Source organism: Puma concolor, chromosome A3, assembly GCF_028749965.1.
Source record: "Puma concolor isolate L17-30 chromosome A3, mPumCon1.1.hap2, whole genome shotgun sequence".
Lineage (NCBI taxonomy): Eukaryota > Metazoa > Chordata > Mammalia > Carnivora > Felidae > Puma > Puma concolor.
In genome coordinates this window covers 136,371,314-136,394,591 of record NC_141669.1, presented here as the reverse complement: position 1 = coordinate 136,394,591, position 23,278 = coordinate 136,371,314, and the positions used below count along the sequence as shown (strand labels likewise).

Genomic DNA, 23,278 nt, shown 5'->3' with positions numbered 1-23,278 from the left:
ATCTGTTTGGTTCCAGAAGGGGAGAGGCTAGAACGGTGGTTTGGACCCCAGGCTCTCGGCTGTGTGTGCTGAAGAGTCATATCAGTGGCTCAGGCCCTGCGACAGCCAGACCCACTGCCCTCGCACGGTGGCCACTCCTTTTGCCTTGGCGTCTCCGGAGCTCAAGTCCCCAAGAGGGCCTTCCACCCCCTCACCGCAGCCTGCCCTCCCTGCTCAGCCACCGCGCTGAGCCTTCACGGGTCCCTGAGGTCCTCCTCGGCTGTCCCCTCCCTCATCTCCCCCTTTCTGGTCTCTCCACTGGTACCCTCCCCCCCCCCCCCGCCCCCCCAGTTGTGTCCTTCTGACAGTGCCTCTGCCGCTCTGGTCCTGCCTGCCCATCACAGCCCTCCTGCATCACGGAGGCTGAGTCTGCGGGGCGGGGGGTGCACTGATTGGTGCCATTGCACACTTACGGATTCGATCGCAGCCGACTGCAGCACTGTCCGCCTACCCTTTCACTTGTCCCTGCTCAGCTGCTCCCACGTCGCCCAAGGCAGCTCTTTCAGGCCTCTGCCACTGTCATCAAGCCTCTTCACCTTGCCCTGCCTGGCACCAAACAGGTGACCTGGCCTTTGCCTCCACAGAGGAAATAGAGACCTTCAGTCTTCATCCCCTCCCTCGATGAGTGATGAGTGGAAGCCGCGTCTGCTTCTTCCAGTCCCCCGGAGCCACAGCCTGGGGCCATCGAAATCCTCCCTTCTCTTGCCTCCCTCGCCCAGCTGGACCTTGCCGTGTGTCCTTTCTGTTCATGATAAACATATAACTCTTGAGTGCGCCCCCTCTTCTCCGTTCTTATCACCTCCAAACATAGAAAGGCAGCAGAGTCCGATCTCCCCGAAGGTTTTCCTTCAGACTCTGCAGTGCCTTCGGGCACAGCCGACTCCATGGGCCTCCAGCCCCCCACCCGCCATGGCACCTCCAATTGGTGCCTCCCCCTCACTCTGCCCAGGCTGGTAGCCTTGTTCCTTCCAGAGGCCCCTCTTCTCCTCCTCCTGTCCAGCTCTGCCTCACTGTGACTGAGGCCAGCCCTTTCAGAAATCCCCCCTCCCACCCTGTGGGAGTGCCTCACGGTCCCCCAGGGGGTAGTAAGATCTGAATTAGGCCGAGATCCAGATTCTTTTGCATATGAGAAGGGTGGGTGTGTCCCGTCCCCGGTCCCGGAGTGTCTGCAGCTCAACCCAGGCCTTCCTCCGTCTGTCATCGTCATCGGGTACTCTTTCTGGCCGTGGCACTTGCAGTGACTCGTGGGAGGTATGAAATCACAGAATCATGCCGGGTGTCGGTATCCTTACTGTGGTCGCCGGTACTGTGAACAGCTTCCGTTTCTTGATCTCTCACCATGTGATGCACCATGCTCCGGGATTAGCGAGGATTATCTTGTTTACCCTTCCTAACCACCCTGCAAAGTAGGGGCTCATTAGTTCCTCTTTGTTTTAGAGGTGAGGGAGCTGAGGTGCAGAGAAACGTGGTTGTGTGTGCTGGGGCGCGGCTGAGCTGGAGAAGGACCCCGGGATGCCGGGCTTGGTTTCCTGAGGCTCATCTGGTAGATGTTTGGGGATTGCCCGGGCTCTTCTGGATCCTGTAACTAGTATTTTCTCTACCCTTTTAGACTCTGAGCACTGACTGTAGGAACCGTGTCTTAATTTGATACATCTCTGAGACCGAGCCCAGGGCCTGGGACCCGGTAGAGTTGGAGTGGAGGGCTGTAGAACTGAATCAGCCGACGCCATTCGCTAGTGTAGCCACATTGCTTCAGCTGTCTTGAGCTACTTGCCTTCTGTCTCCGGGGGAATGGGTGTCCCAACCCCTCTTCACATTTGATGGCTTCAGAATTTGCCTCTTTGTTCCCGCTTCTTGTCTCCTAGCTGCCTTACTTTTCCAGTCTCCCGCACTGGCTTTTCTCTTTTGAGTATCATCATGCCTACATCTCCCTCAGCCTCCTGTTCCCTGGCCTTGACCCTGAGCGGACCACTGCCGAGCTTCTTGAAAGAGGAGCGTCTGTCCGTCCGGAGCCTCTTCCCTGCAAGGGCTCCCAGCCAGGCGGCAACCCAACCCACTGCAGCCGATGCCCCGAGAGCCCGTGGAGACGTGTCCTGCTGGGGACTCAGCTGTCTTACTGTGAAATCCAGTGTTTCTGTTTCTTTTCTTTTTTTTTTTTTTAATTTTTATTTTTTCAACGTTTAGTTATTTTTTGGGGGACAGAGAGAGACAGAGCATGAACGGGGGAGGGGCAGAGAGAGAGGGAGACACAGAATCGGAAACAGGCTCCAGGCTCCGAGCCATCAGCCCAGAGCCCGACGCGGGGCTCGAACTCACGGACCGCGAGATCGTGACCTGGCTGAAGTCGGACGCTTAACCGACTGCGCCACCCAGGCGCCCCAGTGTTTCTGTTTCTTCAAAAATAGTTTTGATCTTTAAAATACCGTGGAATATTTTAATGACACGAGAGGACTGTGTAATAAATACCCGTATACCTACACACTCACTCAGCAAATGTCAGCCTTTTGTAGTTTTGCCTTAGACCTATGTAATTGCTTTCTTTACACGTTACAGATACGGTTAAAACTGTGCTGTGCCCCTTCTCATGCCATTCCTCTCCCTCTCTCCCCTCTTGAGCCTGGGGTGTCCCTCCCATCCAGAGTTTTAGACTCCCACCGGTCGTGTAAGCGGCCCCGAGTAAGAGAGTGCCTTGTTTCAGGTGCTTTAGAACCTTAAATCAATGGCATCAGACCGTATTTGCCTTCTGCCCCTTGCTTTTATTCCTCCGTTTTAAGATCTAGCCACACTGATCCAGAGAGCTCTTGGTCATTCATCTTAACTATTTGAAACTATTGCATTTATACTTATTCCACAATCGATTTATCTTTTGAGTGACTTCTTTTTTGCCTTTACTTGATCTTTTTGCGCCCTTGGTCACCATTAACTACTTTCGGGTTTTTGAAGAACCTTTCTCGGATGTCCCCTGGCCACTTAACATTGCTCTCCCCCACGATGGGGCACAGGGCCGACCGGGCCACGTTCTCCGTTCCTCCCGGAGCTCGTCGTCAAGCAGATGTGCACCAGGGTCACCTCACTGCCTCTATCTCTGTCTTGGTGACTAGCCATAGGATTTCAGTGCCAGTGAAGCGGCATTCATTTGGGGGCCACTGGCGCCCTCACACCGTTCTGAGCCCTTGGTCGTGCCCCCCATGGCTGCCCTGGGAGGTGGGTGAGGCCATCGTGCCCTTCTGTGGACAAGAAGCCGAGGCTTGCCCGAGGGGGCCCAGCTACTGATTGTGGGATGCAGATGAGGCGCAGCCTTGAAACCACTGCGGTGTCTCCTGTGGGCGACCCAGGTGTCCCCCCAACCCCTTGCCTGCCTGCCGGTCTGGTCCTCCCCAGGCCCTGGCCCTGGCCCGCCCTCCACGGTGTCGTTTTCTCACCGTGTCGGATTCCCTGGGTGATCCCCTCTGCCTCTGCGGGCACGTGGCTGCCTCTCACCCAGGCCTCCAGAGCTGGCGCGTCCCCACAGCCCCCTGATGGTTCTCCCGGGGCATCTGTTGCGTCGCGTCGGGCCCTCAGACTCCAGCACCCACTCCTGTTCTTTTTACCTTCGGTCTTGCGCCTCTTTCCACGTCTTCCATGTGGTGATCGGCGGTAGCCCGAGGCATAGTTGATTTCCAGGATCGTCCGCAGTGACCAGCTGAGCTCTCTTCGGCAGCGTCTCTCAAACCTCCCCTCTCCTCTCTGTGCCCCACCCCCCGAAACCACGCCTCGGTCAAAGCCAGAGCAGCTGTGCCCCGGGACCCCTCGCCCGCCCTTGCAGCTTTCAGGGCCGCTTGAGGCTTCTCACGGGTCACCCTCCCCGAAGCCGTGTCTGGTCTTGTCACTCCTCTGCTTTCCCACGCGTGGGGCTCCCAGTGTCCGGGAGTCATCGCCAGAGGCCCCAGCCCTGCCCGACCCCAGCCGGCCCTTCAGCCTCCCTCCCCTGGGCCGCCCGTTTCCCTGTCTCGAGTCTCGGCTCATGTGCCGTGCTGTCCTGTCCCCATCCCTGGCTTGCTCTAGCAGTGCCCAGGAGCGGCCGAAACAGCACCACAAGCCAGGGGGCTTAAAACGGCGCACGTTTATTCTGTCACAGATGCGGAGGCTGGAAGTCCCAGACCCAGGTGTCGTCAGGGTCACGCTTGCTCTCCAGGCTCCAGGGGAGAATCTGTTCGTTGCCTCTTCCGGCTTCCGGAGGCGCCGACCCCCTTGGCTGCTGGCCGCATCCCCAGCCTCTGCCTGTGTCTGCATGTGCTGCCCCCTCCTCAGTCCGTCCTCCCCCCTCGCCTCTCTCTTGTGAGGAGACTTGTGATTTCACTTAGGGTCATCCTGGCAATCTTGGATGGCCTTCCGGTCCTTACCGTGACCCCCAATCCCATCTGCGGAGACCCTGTTTTCCAAAGGAGGTCGCGTTCAAAGGCCCCAGAGATTGGATGCACACGTAGCTTCGCCCACCGCCCCCGGCGCCTAACCTTGGCTTCTAATCGCCTTTGACGTTCTCCTCCGCGTCCGCCCAGGCCCTGCCCTTCCTGCCTGCTGCGCCTCAGCTGCCACCTGGGACTGGGGCCGGCCCTCCTGGTCTGCGCTGCTCTCCCGGTCTCTGCTCCAGGCATGCACCAGAAGCTCAATAAGCGTTATTGGGGGCTTTTGCTGCCTCTAGTTGGACAGCAGCTCCTGTCACCTCAGCCTGGCAGTACTGCCGGGGCATCATCTTTTCTCTCCCCGCCCCTCCCACGGGGACTGTGGCAGTAGCTGCCTTGCCGACCTTTCTGCCCTCGGTCTTTCATCGCCTCCAATTTACTTGGAACGCCGCTGCCGGAATGATCTTTCTAGAAGACTGTTTTCATCTTGTCACTTGCTGGGAGGCTTCCACATCAGAGTGCGTGGTCAGCCTGCGTGGCGTCTTTTGTAACTGTCGTCTGCCAAGCTGCCACTCTGTCTTCACACCCTCGGCCCCGCTCTTTTCCTGCCTCAGCCTCACTGTGCTGGGCCGCGTCTGCCATTACCTGGGCTGTAAATTGGAATTTCCTGCGCTTTCATTTCCCCAAGCGTGTTCTCTGGGCAGCTTCCCGGGATCCCCCCCGAGTTGCAGTGTTCGCTCACCCCCCCCCCCCCCACTCTGAAGAACAAAGAGCTCGTCGGCCTGGCTCCTCTCTGGTCTGGACTGAGGCGTCCTCTGGGTCCTGTCTTGCAGGGTCTTCTCTGGGCCCCTGCCCCCCGGCCCCCTATGTGTGCGTAGGCGAGTGTCTGCGTAGAAAGCTGGGGTACGGGTCGTGAGGGAAAAGGGGGGGCATGTCACAGACCGATGGGGGACATGCCTTGAGAGGGGTTCTGGGGAAAGGGATGTTTGGCCTGAGAGGAGAGGAACGGAGGGAACCAGCCCGGCAGGGGGAGCGGCGTATTCTAGGGCCTCCGGGAAGAAGTACAGGTGGAGGGCGGGAGGCCTTGTGTGGCCCATGCACGCGGCAGGGGACAGGGCCAGCTTGGCACCCTGCATCGGGAGTTTGGGTCCCGAGAGCACCTCCGCTCGTTCCGTGTTTCACCTTTGGCCTTTTGTCCTCTTCTAGGTTAGAAAGTCAAGTCAGGAAGTGCTCTTGATTCTTCTGGAACAAGATCTAATTTCCCAGCACGATATTGAAAACAAAGTGTGTCCGATCCTGCTGGCACTCTCTGCCCCAGACAGCGACGACGAATATAAAGCAGAAGCCGTGAACGTGAGTCTGTCTAGGGAACGACAGCCCCACACCCTGGTGGACGGTCCCAAGCTCGGAGTGAGCCTGACTGTCAGTATGACAGGTGTTCGGTGTTGGCCAGCACTTGCCCGAACATGGCACCGGGCGATTTGGCCTCGGCCGGAGAAGGTCCACAGTTCGGACGCGTGCGTGTTTCGAAAACAATCATCCTTGGATCGACAGTTGTTTCAAGACAGCAGAGCTGTCGAAATCAAAGTTTAGGCAGAGTTGAGGCAAGATACAGACTTCTGCCGGGCGAGATGCAGAGATTTATAGGCCAGTCAGTCCTTGAACCCACTGGGATCATGGGCCTTGTTTCCCAAAGCAAGGGGCCCAGTGTAGTATGGGAGATGGTTTTGGGTAGTCCTCGGGCAATTAGGAAAAATCCAGTCGGCCTGTGTGTCTGTTTATAGGTGAGGACAGGCCGGACGTAGGTGTGTCAGTGGGTATGAGAGTCCACTCTGAAGAGTGCAGCAGTTTGAGAAATGCCCTATTCAAGTATCGGTGCTCACACCAGTGAAAGGTGTATAGTGAGAGGACTAGGACAAATACTCCATTTTCTTCTTTGAATTCTAGGGGCGCCTGGGTGGCTCAGTGGGTTAAGCGTCAGACTCTTGATTCCAGCTTGGGTCATATCTCATGGCTCGTGAGCTCGAGCCCCGTGTCGGGCTCTGTGCTGACAGTGCGGAGCCTGCCTGGGACTCTCCGTTGCCCACTCTCCCTGTTCCTTCCCCACTCATGCTCGCTTCCTCTTTCTCTCTCAAAAATAAATAAATAAACTTAAAAAAATAGTTAATTTTGTGGCATCCCTGGGTTTGTATGATTCTGTACCCACTGTGAAGTGACTGTATAGTCGTGGACTTTCTCCTTGCTTCTGGAACCTTCACTCATGAAGTAGCTGCTAATGAGCCAGTACCAGCTTTCACGTATCGCCTTACACACAGAGACTCCCGGGCTTAGACGAAGACTCTCGAAGACTCTCGTGCCTTCTCCTCTGTGGCCCGAGGGAAGGGTACCCGCGGCCATCTTGTTTTGTGCGGCTGCTCCCCTGTCCGCTGACCCAAGCAGACGGTGCTGCACGGCACGCCCCCTCCCCCGCCCCGTGTTTCTCTTACAAGAGTAAATACCCCAGAATTATCCTAGCAGTTTAGAAAAACCACACGTAAAGATTTAAAAAATCCTGGGCCTTATTTCTGAATACAATAAGATACAGGAGATGGCTGTTTTCTTGGTTGAAGAAGAATGAGGTGAGAGGGATTCTTTCTCGAAGTGAGGAAACAAGCAGCACGGCGCTAGAAAATTCTATTGTAGCATGAGAGCGTTTGGTAATTCTTCTTCATTTATGTAGAAGTTTTCCTCAACTGTGAGTTACAGGGCTGGCTTTTTAAACTAATTCACATTTTTGCATATTCCATATGTTTGTAAGATGAATCAGGCTGAAGAATAATTGATTATTAAAATTCAAATTCTCCAGGGTTCTTTTATAAATTTCAAGTTTCCCTATAAGAAATTAAATTTATTTTGCAAAATGAACTCAGGTAATAGCATTTAGTTGGACTGTTTGGCAGTTGAGCAGTGAACTTTGCCAGCTAGATCTTTTTTGTTGGGAAGTTGGTTAGGCAAGTACCCAAGGTTACGACCGACAACCAAGTATCTTATCCCTCCAGCCTGATAATACCGTGAAAGATAATGCTGGAGGCATTTTTGCATGATTTTTATTTGGTTTTGTTTTCAACCACTACATTCTTGCCAGCAATATTCTTTTTCCCCTCCTCCTCTTCCTCCTCCTCCTCCTTTTTTCTTCTGGCGAAAATATTTGGAAAATACAACAAGCCTTCAAAAAGCTATCTCCACAAATCACTTACAGAACAAATTAGTTTACATAAATTGTGTTTTTCATTCTAAGTGAGTGACTGATATCATTACTTGAATGTGAAAGCTTCCAGACGTGGCTGCAAAGAACGTTTAGTCTTGAACCCTTTGCAGGCCAGGATGCACCCACGTTTCAGGGTATTTCTGGAGGAGCTCCCCTTCCCTTCCCATGGAGCCCTGTTGGAAGCAGGATTCAGGCTGTCTTGTCCAACCCATGCATGCTTTTTGGTCAGATTCAGAAGCTGTTCTGTGTCCCTTTCCTGGAGCCCGAAGGCCAAGAGGGGGTCGTTCCTGGAGAGGACCCACCCCTCGGACACCCTGTGTCGAGGCGCACAGAGGGCCCCGTTCTCTTTAGCTCAGAAGTGACGGGATGGGCAGAGAGCAGATTTCCTTCCCCTAGGAGAAGCCCACACGTGTGGTTTACAGAGCTCCCCAAGGAGGGCAGGGCTCTCAGCTGGTCCGTGAGTGACCCCCGAACACTGTGAGCACCCACATGTGCTTGTGAGGTGACAGGTGAGGAGAGGAGAGCAGTCAGTTGTGCTGCTCCGACACCCTCGTGCTTTGGACTCTCTTCCCAGCCACGCGGCGTGAACGTGGCCGCGGCCCACCACACGGAAACACACACACACACACACGCGCGCGGGCGCTCCAAGAACAGTGCGGTTCTCTGCGTCTCGCCCAGAGGAACCCGGGTGCCTCTGGAGGCAAAATGTGCCTCTGCACTTTTTTCCCTTCGCTCCCATTAGAGGCGACCGTCAGCTCATGCTGGTGCCGGCGACCCTGGTGCGCACTTGATTAGGGAAATCAGAGGTAGCCAACGAGACGTGGCCTGGGCATTTGTACATTGAGTTACGCGATGGAAATTACAGGCTGGTTTCTTCCACCCTGCTTTCTCACGGGCACACGCATTCCGGTTCGTGAAATCTCTCCCTATCTGGTAGACGGCGCCCGTGACCCCCTCCTTCGTGCAGTCAGAAGGCTTGCTTCGTCATCTGTCTTCTGTCATTTAGCAATTGCGCTGGGTGTTGATTCCTCCTTCAGAAGTGTGAGCTTCTGAACACAGGTGGCTTTCTCCCATCGGCACCCAGCACAGTGCCAGGCCCAGAGTCAGTACTAAATAAATGTTAGTTGTTGAATGAATGAATCGGTAGAGACCGGCAGCGCCCCATTCTGTAATTAGATCTAGACAGCATAAACAGGCCACCGGAGACCAATTAGAATTCCTCTTGCTCGCAGGAAGGCCATTAGCATTCTGAGATTATAACTAATTGTCAGAAGCCTATTTTTCTCTCTCAACACGTTTTCACATTCAGGCTTCCTCTTTTTTTGTCGTCATTCCTATTCTTAAGCTCATTTTTATTTGCGCATTTCCTTAAAAAGAAGGCTGTGGTGGTGTCTTCTAAAGAACAGTTGGCCCCGAGTAACTTTGTGAAGACGGTCATTCCGTGCGACTCGTTCCCGGGGCCACCAGAATATCGCTTCCTGTCACTCGGCGCGCTGGCCGGCTTTTAATGATTCTGGAAGTGTTGTCTACGGGTCGTAATAAGGTCACGTGGGTGTGGCGGAGGGAGAGGGGTGGCTGGAGATACTGGGCACTCTTCAGTTGCCCGTTACCCTGGATACGGGAGCCCTGCGTGCTCATTTATTGTGGCCACCACTCTGTACAAGTCTGCCTCGAGCCGGGTCAGAGAGCTGTGTCCTCCGAGCTCGGCGCGCAAGCCTTTTCATGTTGGGATAATTTCCCTTCCCTGCAGCCCTCCCCCCTGCCCCCCCCCCGCCACCTTCCCGCCACTCAGTGTTCTTCCCCCTCATGTCTGCTGTGTGCAGATTCCACGTAGACTAGCGGGTGAGCTGCTGACCCAGGCAGTGTGTGCAGTGAGGAAAGCAGGTTCAGAGACAGGAAGCCCTTCTTCCCTCCCTCCTTTTCTCTTTTCCTTCCGACCCCCCACTTTTTTCTTTTTTGGGGGGCAGTGGGAGAGTTCTTTAAAAATTTGGGGGGGTGGATAATTTCTCATTTTGTTTTGATTTTCAACTTGTAGAAAATTCTCAGGAATGAACTCTTGAACTCTTGCATACCCTCTATCCAGCTTCTCCAGGAGAATTTATTTGAGTCTCCCTCCTTATGCGTGCGTATACGCGCGCGCGCACACACACACACACACACACACACACACAGATACACATGTATGTATGTGTATGTATTTACCGGAGCCATTTGGGAGTGAGAGACATTATGCCCCTTCAGTCCTAAATATTTCAATGTGTATTTCCTAAAGACAAGGAAATACTCTCTTAAACAACCATAGCACATTGATCAAAATCAGGAAATCTAGCACTGGTACAATGCTGCTATCTCCTCCACAGTTCAAGTTCAGATGTTGTCATTCGTCCAGGATCCAGTCCTGGATCACTAGGTGCATGGAATTGTCCCATCTCTTCGGTCTCCTTTTATCTGGAGCAGGTCCCCAGCCTCTGAGTTTTGTAACGTTTCCATGTGAAGACACAGGCCAGTTCTTTGGTAGGATGTCTCCCAGTCTGGGTTTGTCTGATGTTTCCTCATGATTGGATTCAGGCTCTGTTTGGCAAGAAACATGAAGTAACATGTTCTCATGTGTCCTGGCGGGAGGCCCAAGACTCCAGTTTGTTCTGAAGTTGGCCTTTGTTGACTCTGGTGACTGGGGAGATAGAAGCGGTGTCTGCCCAGCTTTTAGGGACTTCTTTCCCCTCTGGACGTAAGAAGGGGAGTCACTTTGAGGCTTTGTAAGTGTGCTTGTCATCAAATTTGCACCCACTGGTATAGCGTGCATTGACTGTTCGAGTCCATCTGCCATGAAGAGTGCTCCCTTCTCTGTTATTTGCTTACGGTTTGCTGAGGATTTTCACATCTATATTCAAGAGGACTATTGTGGGCAATTTTCTTTTCCTGTCATATTTTTTGTCAGGTTTTAGACTCTGGGTTATTTGGGCCTCAGGAAACGAGTTGGGAAGCGTTCCTTGCTCTTCTGTTTTCTGAAAGGTCTATTCGAAATTGGTGTTTTTTTCCCTTTAAATATTTGCTAGAATTTAAATATTTGTTAGAATTTACCAGTAAAACCTCTGGTCCAAGAGTTTTCTTTGTGAGATGGCTTTTGATAGCAGATCCAATTCAGATAGGGGGTTATAATCAGATTTGTTATTTCATTTGTGTCATTGGGTAAGTTGTGTATTTTAGGGAATTCATTAATTTCATCTAAGTTGTTAAATTTATTGGGCTAAAGTTGTTTATACTATTTCTTTATCCCTTCTTTAATGCCTGTAAGATCTGTAGTATTTTCCCCTTTCATTATGACAGTGATAGTTTGTCTTGTCTTTTCTTTCTTTCTTTCTTTCTTTCTTTCTTTCTTTCTTTTTCTTTCTTTCCCCTTCCTTCCTTCCTTCCTTCCTTCCTTCCTTCCTTCCTTCCTTCCTTCTTTCAAGTTTATTCATTTATTTTGAAAGAGACAGAGAGGGAGTGAGTGGGGGAGGGACAGAGAGAGGATGAGAGAGAATCCCAAGCAGGCTCTGCACTGGCAGTGTGGAGCCTGACTTGGGGCTGGAACTCACAAAGTGTGAGATCATGACCTGAATCAGACACTTAACCCACTGAGGCATCCAGGTGCACCTCCCCCCCCGACCTTTTTTTCTTTCATGATCAGTCTTGCTAGGGCTTTATCAATTTTATTGATGTTTTCAAAGAACCTACTTTTGTCTTTGTTGATTTCTTTATTGCTTGTTTTCTTTTTCATTGGTTTCTACTATTATTTCCTTCCTTCTACTTCAGTTTGCTTATATTTTTCTAGCTTGTTAAGGAGGAAAAACTACTTTTAAGCCCATCTTTTCCCTTTTAAGCATGCAGAGCTTTTACGTTTATATCTTTGTGCTCTTTTGACCCTTTTATTAAGGAACGATGTTGCTTCTGATAGCAATCTGCATCTTGTGGTCTACTTCGATGTTCGTAGAACTCCTCCGGGACTCTTACACTTATGGTTTGTCACAGTGTACGCGTGTGTCCTTTTTACTCTCCTCGTTAGGTGTCTTTACATTTAAACTATTCCCGCTTTCGTGAGCATGGAGGTGGCCTTGCTTGTATACCTCGTCTGACCGTTTCTGCTCTTTAATGGGAGCATTCAGTCTGTTTATGTTTAATGCAGTTATTGATTACATTGGGATCGAATTCTGCCATTTTGTTATTTTCTTCCATTTGTCTCGTCTGTTTTTGTTCCTCTGTTCATTCTTTCCTGCCTTCTTTTGGGCCAGTTGAGTATTTTTGTAGTGCTATATTTTAAATTCCTCTGTGAGTATTTTCAAAACCTGTAACACCTTGCAATGAAGTCATTCCACACCCTCCTTCTCCTATTTTGTGTGCTGTTGTTTTCACACACATTGGGACATATACCTTCCTTATGAACCTGATAATACAGTATTGCAATTTTTGATTTAAACAATCCTATATTTTGAAGAAATTAAGAAAGGAAAAAAATAGCCTCACATTTTTACCAGTTTGAGTAGTCTTCCTTTCTTTCCTGGATCTAAAGTTCCATCTGGTATCATACCTTCAGCCTAAAGAACTTCAGTATTTTTTTTAGCTTGACTGAGGATGAAATCTCTCCATTTTTTATTTAAAAATATCTTTATTTTGCCTTCATTTTTTCTTTTTTCTTAGAGAGAGAGAGGGAGAGGACACACATGAGTGGGGGAGAGGGGTGGAGGGAGAGAGAGAGAATCTTAAGCAGGCTGTATGCTCAGCACGGAGTCCCATGTGGGGCTCGACCCCTCAACCCTGGGATCATGACCTGAGCTAAAATCAAGAGTCGGATGCTCCACCAACTGAGCCACCGAGGCGCCCCGCCTTCATTTTTGACTGATGGTTTCACTAGATACAGACTTGTGGCTTTATAGGTTTATTTTTGTTTTTTCTGGCATTGCTTTAAAGATCTCACCCTGTAGTCTTCTGGAGAAGCGAGCTGTCATTCATACGGTCCTGTATTTATAGTATCCTTTCTTCCTCTGGCTGCTCTTAAAATTTTTCTCTTTATCTTTGCAGAGTGAATGCTTATCCTGATTTGTGTTTATTGAACTGTTTGGATTTGTGTGTTGGTGCACTGCACCTGACTCGGGAAATTTTGGCTGGTGTTCCTTCGAGTGCTTTTCTTCTGTGTACCGTTCTTATTTTCTCCTTTCGTTCTGGGACTTAGATCACACAGAGTCGGGGTGCTTCACACTGCCCCACATGTCTTTGAGGTTCTGTTTGGTTTTTTAGTCATTTTCTCTCTGATGTTCAGATTTGATCATTTTTATTGATCTGTCTTTAAGTTCAGTGACTCTTTTTGTCATCTCTAATCTGCTGTTTGGCCTACCCATTAGGTTTTTAATTTCAGTTGCTGTATTTTTCAGCTCTAGTATTTCTGCTCTGACCTTTTTTATAGTTTCTATAATCTCTGTGATACAGAGATTCTTTATGTGTCCTTTTTTTAAAAAACCTTTTAATGTTTGTTTATTCTTGAGAGAGAGAGAGAGAGAGGGAACATGAGTGGGGAGGGGCAGTGAGAGAGGGGACACAGAATCTGAAGCAGGCTCCAGGTTCTGAGCTGTCGGCACAGAGCCCGACACGGGGCTTGAACCCATGAACTGCAAGATCATGACCTGAGCTGAAGTCTGATACTTAACCGACGGAGCCACCAAGGCACCCCAATGTGTCCTTCATAATGCTTACGTTTTCCTCTTAATCCTTGAATATATTTATAAGAGCTTTTTATTTATTTTTATTTTTATTTTTTTTATTTTTTTTTTAATTTTTTTTTTCAACATTTATTTATTTTTGGGACAGAGAGAGACAGAGCATGAATGGGGGAGGGGCAGAGAGAGAGGGAGACACAGAATCGGAAACAGGCTCCAGGCTCTGAGCCATCAGCCCAGAGCCTGACGCGGGGCTCGAACTCACAGACCGCGAGATCATGACCTGGCTGAAGTCGGACGCTTAACCAACTGCGCCACCCAGGCGCCCCTATAAGAGCTTTTTAAAAGTCCTTGTCTGATAGTTGTGACATGGGATCTCACCTTGGTGTCGATTTCTGTTGACCACTTTTTTTTCTTTATTATGGATCACCTTTTCCTGTCAACACATAGGTAGTTTTTTCTTTTTTAAATTTTTAATGTTTATTTTTAAGAGAGAGAGAGAGAGAGAGAGAATGAGAATGAGTGGGGGAAGGGCAGAGAGAGAGGCATACAGAATCCGAAACAGGCTTCAGTCTCTGAGCTGTCAGCACAGAGCCCAACTCAGGGCTCGAACTCACCAACCATGAGATCATGACGTGGGACGCTGAGCCGACTGAGCCACCCAGGTGCCCCCATAGGTAGTTATTTTTAATTGAACACCAGACATTATAAATGATACACTGTTGAGAGTCTGGATTCTGTTTTATTTCTCTAAGGTGATTTTTTTTTTCTTTTTTGGTCATAAGATGGCTATTTTGTTTTATAAGGTGCTCTAAAAGTGATTTTTCATGTAGCGGGCATTTGTTTTGTCTGATCTCCACCTCCCTGCTCTCTCCTTTGTGGTGTGTAGCTGCTGAAATCTCTGGTCACTACTCCTTTGCTGGGTCTCCCGGGATCTCCCCCATGCACGTATAATTTAGCAGTCCATCACAGATTTCAGCAAATTGAATCAAGCACGCACTTTGGGGCTGCCCTGCAAATCTTTCCTATTGAAGCTCGTCTTTTAACGATAACGTCCCCTCTAGTTTCCGCCTTTGGTTGCTCTCCAGTGCTCTTAAATGGTTGTTTTTAATTTTTTTTCTTCAAGATTCTGTAGTTGCTATGTGCAGGATGGTAAGTCAGATCAAGCTGACTGTGTTATTACCAGAAGGCTTGGTTCTTTTCTATAGTTTCCATTTCTTTGATGAGATTTCCTCTCTGTTCATTCATTAGGACTCTATTTCCTTTTAGCCTTTGAGCTGCTTCAAAGGCTTTTTAATGTCTGGTAATGCTAACATCTGGCTCTTCTGTGGGTTTGTTTCTGCTGACTGTTTTTCTTGACTGTGGGCCACATTTTCCTATTTCCTCTCATGTGTATGAATTTTTTTCTAGATCTGTGTTTTTGTTTTTATTTTTTTGCAACATTAAGTTTTTAATTTTAATTCCAATATAGTTAACCTATAGTGTTATGTTAGCTTCAGGTGTACATTCTAGTGATTGAGCAATTCTATACATCACCCTGTGTTCCGTGTTCCTCGTGGTAAGTGTACTGTGAGCTTTTTATTGTCTGTTGTTAGCAACCCATGAAACATTGTAGACACTCTGGGTTCTGTTATTTTCTTCTGAAGAGTGTTGCCTTTGTTCTAGCAAACAGTTCAGATTCTCTTCCCTCTGCGATAGTCAGCAGCTGAGACTATTCAGTTCCTTCTGCCTTTGGGCAATTGCTTTTCCCTGTGAACCTCCCCATCTCCTCTGGGTATGCACGGTTTTGAGTTCAGCCAAGAATTAGAGGAGTATTTAATCACAGACCTGGGGGAGCGGGGCTTGCCCTTTTTGACCTTTCTCCTTCCTTCCTTCCTTCCTTCCTTCCTTCCTTCCTTCCTTCCTTCCTTCCTTCCTTCCTTCCTAGGATTTCTGCCCTCATTTTTCAATGGCTCTGGCAACCTCCCTCTCTGTTCTCTGACTTTTCAAGCCAGGAATGCTGTACTTTTTGCTTGAGGTCCAGTTACACTGTGTAGCAATGCAGAACGGGGTGGGTCAGGCCTGGGCAGAAAAGCAAGGTGCATTTTTGTGGAGCATGGCTCCTTCTCTCAAGGATCTGCTCTCCTGTAGTTTCTACCAGCCCTTGATCATTTCCCAGTGGCAGCCAGTCATTTTCGTTTTACTTTAATTGCGGTACAGGTAACATACAGTGTAATGTGAGTTTCAGGTGTACAATATAGTGATTCAGCACTTCCATACATCACTCCGTACTCATCGTGGTAAATGTCCTCTTCATCCTCATCACCGATTTCACCTATCCCCCCACCCACCTCGCCTCTGGTGACCACCGGTGCCCTCTGCAGTTAAGAGTCTGTTTCTTGGTTTGCCTCCCTCCCTCTCCCTGTCTCTTTTTTTTTGCCTTTGTTCATTTGTTTTATTTCTTAAATTGCACACATGAGTGAAATCATATGGTAATTTTCTTTCTTCGATTGGTTTATTTCATTTACCATTATACTCTCTAGCTCCATCCATGCTGTTGCCAATGGCGAGATTTCATTCTTTTTTATGGCTGAGTAATAGTCCATTGTGTGTGTGCTGCCTTCCATAATTTGGCAGTTGTGAATAACGCTGCCATAAACATAGTGTTTATAGTGTTTGAATGAGTGTTTTTGTATTTTGGGGGTAAATACCCAGTAGTGTCATTACTGGATCGCCAACAACTGTTTTTCTACTCTGACCAGCTGTTATGTACTTCCTACCTCACCACTGCTGGGGTTGGGTCACGTTAATTAATCTCTCCGAGTGTTAGTTTCTCTATCTGCAGAAATGACGATAAATGATGCCCAGGTCATAGGGTTTAGGGAAAGGAAAGTGAGTTAACACACACAAGTTGTTCATTTATGTTTTGGACACATGCTAGGTACCTGGCAAATGGCAATGCTTGAGCTTCAGACAGACTCTTATCTGAGGAAATCTTAAGGGATATTTGGCCTTCTACCGATCATATTACTAGGCAGAACTCAAAAGAAAGCGTTCTCCACGTTTACTTCCTGGGTATCTTGGCCGTGTTTTGAATATCAGCTTCTGGAGTTTACTGGGAGCTGTGTGCAGTATGTGAGCTGTGGTGTGTCAAGTGACTCTGCTTTTTCTCTTGCTTCTAGATCATCTGCAAACTGGCTTCGGTGCTGAACAAGAGCACAGTTGAACGCCTGCTGCTCCCTCGATTCTGTGAATTGTGTGGGGACGGGAAGCTCTTTCAAGTTCGGAAGGTTGGGACACGGAGTTTCGAAACCCAAAAAATTCCAACAGTTGGAGAATTCAAAATCGATTCCTTGGCAGTTTCTCGGCTGCTTTAGTAGACGCAGGCTGGAAGAAAAATGTGGCCACTGGGAACCACGTGAGGAGAGCCTGTGCACAGCGTTGCCCGTGTTGGCTGCAGCTAGGGGTGCACGCAGGGACCTGGAGACGGGTCCTGCGTGAGGCAGCCCCCTACTCTTAGTCGCAGCAACACGAGCAACGGGACCTCACTGACTTGCAGTTAGGTGCTGTGCCCTAACATGCACGGCCCTTCATGAGCTGCGCCCCTTTGTTCCAGAACCCTCTTAACCTTTGCCGTACCTTCCAACTCCAACCCCTGCCCTCCCCCTTCCCTTTCGGTGGCTTGTTCGCTTGGTTACCAGATTCTTCCTCTCCGAGGCCGTTGCCACGCCTCCCCAGACAGCCTCCTCCTCCTCCTCCTTGCTGCGTCACTGGCCATCTTCCCTCTGGTCTCTCCTTGTGACGCATCGGCAAGAAGAGAGGTCTCATCTATCACGCAGAGAATATTCGGGGTCTCTTTTGCTTTATTGCTCACCAAATGCATTATGTATTGAGATCAGTTGGGAGCCAGAAAGTCCTAGAAGATTTGGTACTCTGTTTTAAGTCTTCTGTTTCCAACGCACCAGGGGCACTGGGCTGGGCCGTGTGGGCGGCAGGCTCAGTAAGTGCTTGTCAGGTGCCTGACTAGAGGAGTCATTGCCCTCGAGGCTTCTGCTCGTTAGTTGTCACGATTTGGTAAGACAAAAAGAAAGCTGAGGATAACAGGTATGCCTTTTGCCTTTTTAAGGTGTGTGCTACAAATTTTGGTGATATTTGTCATGCCGTTGGACAAGAAGCCACTGAGAAATTTCTGGTATGTGAAGTTTTGCCAGTTGTAACTGCTGATGCACTTCTTAGGGCACTTTTAAAATCAAGCGTGAAGTTTTGTACTTATGAATCCGTTACTTCGGAATGACAGCTCAGTTTTGCATTCATGCGTTCCAAATTTCTTGACTTCTGAAGCTATAACCTTTTCCCATAAGTGTTAGGCAGCTGGCCCATGGAACGGAGCGGAAGCAACCCCAGCCCACTTTACTGTGGCCTTTTGCTGTCACTTCCTCACTGATCACTCCCCCCCCCCCCCCCGAGTCTCTTCTTACTGTCTAAGCCACTCTGTCCCTTCTCCTCTGCTCTTTCTAGAATACCTAGACTCTATCCCCTCACTCCTGGGCTCCCAGACCAGTGGGAGTTTTCTAGGTTACAGGTTAAAATTCAGACCTTTCTTGGCCTTTGGGGGCCCTTCATAAGTACCTTTCCTGCCTCACCTCTTGCCACTTCCCCTAGTCTGGGCGGGTCTCACCTTTGGCCGTGTGTCCGACTCATGGGGGGCGGGGGGTGGGTAAAGCCCAGGGGTCTGCATTTCCCCTCAGTCCCCTCGAGATCCTGATGTACGGCAGGACAGAGAACCACTTCCCTAGCCAGCAGGTGGCCTTTCGGCTCCCGTGGCGCTTTCTGCCTTTCCCCCTGCCACACCTCTGCTCCTTTACCATCCCTCTCTTTCCAGTGTCTTCCCCGCCTGGTGGGACCCAACTCGCACTTCAGACCCGGCTCGAATGTGCACACGCCTCCGCAAAGTCCTCTCCTTGTCGAGGCTCACCTACCCACTGTGCCAGAGAGAATGAATCCCTCCCTTTTCAGCACCCCCGTAACATTTTGCTCAGAGTACGTGCATGTCTCTTATCACACCTCATTATGGTTCCGCTGATGTGGGGTCTTCACCCTCTCCTGTTCTTCTCTGTTTCCCTGGTGCCTACGCAGAACTATGCTAAATAGGGGCTGGCCGCTTTGATTTGACAGGATGCCCAGCCTGCGTTTTTATTTGACTTTTACTGGACGGGATTTTTACCGGACAGGATGTGTGACCTGTATGGTTAGAATGCAAGCTCAAAAAGTACACTCTCTAAATTGATTTTTAAATTCAAGTTCAGAAGCTCATTTTGTTTTATTTCAAGTGGGCACCACATCAACATACTTCTGACACCCCAAATAATTCTTAGTGGGCCGTCGCTCTGAATCGGCAGTCTTCTGTGTAATGAGTCTGAATGAAGGACAGCAGTGCCCGACATGCTAACGTTTCTGTCGGTGGATATTTCCACAGTCGGGTATTCACATTTGTGGAGGATTTTGGCTGGTTATTTTACGTTGGGATATCAAAAACAAAGCCTCGTTTTTGAAGGATAAATTTTAAAAGAGGATGTGGTCATGACCCTCCTACAGATAGCAAGTGAAGAAAGAGGTCAAAGATTTTATTGAAGTCCTTTATTCGTGAGGGAACCGGTAAGGTCCAACACCTGGCTTAATGGGGAACTCGAAGGGCCACGCGTTCTTGGTCAGACCAAGGGATACTGACGTGAACTTGCATGTGGATTCAGAACTGCCCAGCGCCCAGGGTGATCATCGAGCACATTCCACTGGACGCGTTTGCATTTCTGTGGATAGGAATTATTTTGCATTACTGTCAGTTTTTAACAGTTTACCTTCTATCACTTCCATCTCTAAAGGAAATGTTTCCTCACTCTCCTTCCATAGTTTCTTTCCGTTTCAAATGATTCCTTTTAGACTAGGATGTATTTCCGTCTTCTTTGTCATTAATTTATGGATACGCCGTAATTAAAAAAGGCACGAGAAAAGCTTTCTGCCCTTCTCAGGGTGATCAATTTGAGTAGCACGGTTTTGTTTGCTTTGGTAGATCCCAAAGTTTTTGGAGCTCTGCTCAGATAATGTGTGGGGGATGCGAAAAGCCTGTGCGGAGTGCTTCATGGCTGTGTCCTACAGCGCGTCCCCGGAGGTCCGCAGAGCCCAGCTGTCACCCCTCTTCATCAGACTCATCAGCGACCCCTGCCGATGGGTAAGTGCGGGCCACTGGGCAGCGCTGGCCGCCAGCCACCGCGGGCCGACTGGCCTCGTCTTGGCCCCTGGACTTGTGTCTCTTCGGTTACTGATTGGCGTATTTAGACCTCGCGAGGGTGAGGGCGCTTAAAGTCTCAGAAGCTCTGGTGCTTGGTCAGCAGGCGGCACACACCCTGATGCCTGTCGTGAGCGAGTATCAGAGAAACGAGAAGGAAAACACTCTAACCGAAGAGTTAACCTTTTCTGTTCCTCTCACAAACATGCCCGTTGTGGTCCATACAGTCTGGTCAGCACTTTGTGAAGTGTGCAGTCACTCGATGTGGGATTACAATTCTGGGAGAATAGAAACCACAGGATGGTAGTGAGTTTTCCCTTATTTTCTGTTGAAAAATGGTCCGTTTGGAATTTGGAGAAAGCCTTAGAAAATCTGCCTCGCTAGACCCGATTCGGCGGACAGTGACGAGTCTGGTGGTCAGCCAGCTGCCCGGCCTGGGGCCTGACTCGTGTGGCCGACGCCACGTTCGCCGCTCTGTTCTCTCCGTTCGCAGGTGCGCCAGGCGGCCTTCCAGTCCCTGGGCCCCTTCATTTCCACCTTTGCGAACCCCCCCAGGGCTGGCCTTTATATTGGAGAAGACGGCCCCCTCAGCATCCGACCACCGGCTCGGGGCCTGGACTCTGATTTCACCCCGGGGTCGCCCGGCACAGGCAGTTGTGGAAGCACGTCCTCGGCCTGGTGAGCTCCGAGCGGGATGATTACCGGGGCCCGCGCTTCACCTCAAGCGTCCACCTAAAATTTTAGCAATTATCTTGTCTGGAGCTTTAGTAACAGTGACCTCCTGGGCAAGATGGAATATTAGAGCTTTAATTATGTAAAGAAGCAAAAAGTAATTGCAATAATGATTTTGAAGCATGACTACTGGGTTATAAATAATGAAGCTACTGTGTCTCCTAAATTTAGATAAAATATTCATTGAGAGTAGTGATTAAATAACCTGTAAAGAAAATTTTCTCTTACTTTTTGATTAATGAAGTTCTTTGGGTGACTTACGCAAGCGAAGATGTGAAATCCCTCAAATGTACGCTTATGCCGTGGGATGATGTTACGTGCACGTAAACGTGGGATATCGCGTGCACGTAAAGGGGCCATTCCTGACCCACCGTTGGCGGACGCTGTGCTGCTTCTCTAGTCAGTTCTAGCGATCGATCTCGGAGTTTTCTCATCTTTTGTCTGAGGATCACGGGTACAACGCTAACCAGACCGCTCGAGGTCGTTTGCAAGCGTCTCTCCCTTGTCAGCATCACACCGGAGCACGGGAGTAGTGATTTACACGTCAGATAGCACACCTCCTTTTTGAGACTGGTGCGTCCTTCCCCCCCATCGTTGTCCCTCCACATTCACTGAGCTCCTGCCGAATGTTAGGCCCGAGTGCACACGTCCCTCAAGACTCTCCCAAGTGGTGAGCAAATAGCACTCACCAGTGTCGCTCAGTACCTTTTGTTTTCCAGTGCCTGCCCCCTGGTGGGGTACTAACGAGCTGAGCCCTAAGCACGCGCAGTCTGGCTTTGGGCGTGTGGGTGCGGCGGCAGAAGCCCGGGTGACTCCCCACTTGCATATAATGGAGGGATTGGCTGAACTTTTGTGTGGCATTTTCACTGCATGCGATACGCCCAGTGGGGCAAAGGGGGCTGGGTAGACCTCTCATGCTCTCGTGAGGCTATGATCTGCTCGCCCCTGGGAGGCTCAGGAGGGTCGGGTGGCCAGGGAAAGAGGAGGACCGGGCCTGGGAGGATGTGGATTTCATGTTTACCCATCTTACTTCTGTTACATGGTGCTGAAAGTGCCCCCCTCAATCTTAACCTAGTTCCGCAAGGCCGGTGCGCACGGAGCCAGACCTGCCCACGGAAGGCACGTCCGCGGGAACCAGCAATTTCCTGTGCCGTAGCTCCTCTCGTGGCATGATGGGAAACTCAGTGGAAGACTCTGCCTTGGCTGGAGCTGAGCTGACCGGGCTCTCCCCAGAGGCCAGTGCCACCCTCAAGCTCCCTGAGAGGAACGACCTCCCCGTCAACAGCCACCCTGGACCCGGCTCTTGGGCCTGCCCAGAGAGTCCTGAGGACGTATTCAATAATTTCCTCTATTGGCGGACTCCTCTCCCTGACATAAGCAAGGACCTGGAAGAGCTGCTTCTGAGTGAGGCTGGGCCACGCGAAAAAGGCTGCAGCAGACCCGAGGCTGTGCAAAACAGCTGCGTGGCCAGGAGCGAGATTCAGAAAGTCCTTGATAGTTTACAGGAGCATGTGATGGATGATCCAGATGTTCAAGGTAAACGTCATCCATCGTGATTAAAGAGAAAACGGGGCCTTTCTGGGCTGTGCGCCACAGCGCCTGTGTGTGCTTACCTCGACGCACACAGTGCCCACGTGGGCAGGAGAGACTCTCTCGTGGTCTCCCCACGCCGGAGCTCTGGGGATCTCTGTGCAGGTACCTGTCGGGTTTCGCCTCCTGGTTTTGCAGCTGTGCGAGGCCGAAGTCGGCTTTAATAGAAAGGCAGATAGTTTGCGGGGCCCGTCTGTAGCGGTGGAAGTTTTATTAGCTCCTTGGATGCTGTTACATCATTTCCCACGTTATAATGCTTTTTCTAGTTACAAACCGCTGAGAATGGTGCTCCTTTTGGAGCCTATGAACTCAGCCCTTAGCCAAACTTGAAGGTTTTTGTCTTTGTACAGCAAGGAAAAGTGCAGCTTCTTCTCTGGGGTATTTTTCGTTTTATGACTAGTGCTCCCACTGAGCATCTGATCTGGGAGCCGGGCCTTGCAATCCATATCCATTATCACGCCTCTCCTTGCTCTAAACAGTGCTATATTTGTATTCTTCCTTGGGTTGGGGAAATTGGAAAAAACAACACTGGCTGCTGTTGCCGGGCAAAGATTTGTGAAGCTTTCGGGAAAGGAAATGTGAAAATCCAGTTAGCCCTCTGATTATTCTTTTTCTTTAAATTTATAAAGGAAATTAAGTCAATGTTTGCTGAAGGATTGAGCACATGTAACATATCACTTCTAATAGCTACAGACAAAGGTCTGTTTTTGGAAAACACATTTCGAAAGCTGCGTTGATCTCAGCGCTGAGACCCGGGCCGGGTGCTGGGGCAGCAGTGACCGACACGGGAGGAACCTCACGGTCAGGTGGAGGGGTAAACGAGCCACGGGTACAGGGTGCGGCAGGGGCTGGGACAGGAGGAGGCATGGCGCGCCATGGAAGCACGGGGCAGGACCCCTGAGGACAGGGGAAATGTCTGAGGGAAGGCCTTGCAGAGCGGGCAGCGTTTGATGTGGCCCCCGAAAGACGACGGCTAGGAGCCCGCCGTCCAGAGGAGTTGAGAGGGATGAGTTTCAGAGGGTTCCTTCAGCTCCTGGAAATCGTCGTTTGTAAAAGCTCACGTGTATACGCGTGCCTGATTTCTTTTTTGAGGAAGGACCCGTGGCTTTTCATCAGAGCTCATAGGGATCTGTGACCCCCAAAGTTTCAGAAATAAATGACACGCTGGCTCTTTGTGAACTGGCTGCTGCTGGAAATGTGACTCGGGCCATCGGGAAGGGCCTGGTGTGCTGCGTTAAGGAGGTGGGACCTTGCCCTGGGCCCAGCGGGGAAGCCAGCTCCAAGCTCTAAACATTTCAATGAATCTTGAGGTCTGTTGAATGTAACTAGTAGAAAA

The 23,278-nt window shown here is 50.1% G+C and overlaps 1 protein-coding gene across 10 annotated transcripts in view; it reads left to right on the top strand.

Moving 5' to 3' along the window:
• The window catches only part of LOC112869085 (serine/threonine-protein phosphatase 4 regulatory subunit 1), an 83,644-nt gene that overhangs the window by 46,643 nt on the left and 13,723 nt on the right, over positions 1–23,278 (top strand). For all 10 annotated transcript variants that reach the window (XR_015249567.1, XR_015249566.1, XM_086702566.1 and 7 more), the window contains 6 exons: positions 5,628–5,774; positions 16,520–16,627; positions 17,464–17,529; positions 19,405–19,563; positions 20,114–20,298; positions 21,428–21,888. Coding sequence is in view for 8 of the 10 variants with exons in the window: in XM_086702566.1 (XP_086558692.1) it covers positions 5,628–5,774; positions 16,520–16,627; positions 17,464–17,529; positions 19,405–19,563; positions 20,114–20,298; positions 21,428–21,888 (1,126 nt within the window). In the remaining 2 variants the exon portion in view is untranslated. The remainder of the gene's footprint in view (positions 1–5,627; positions 5,775–16,519; positions 16,628–17,463; positions 17,530–19,404; positions 19,564–20,113; positions 20,299–21,427; positions 21,889–23,278) is intronic.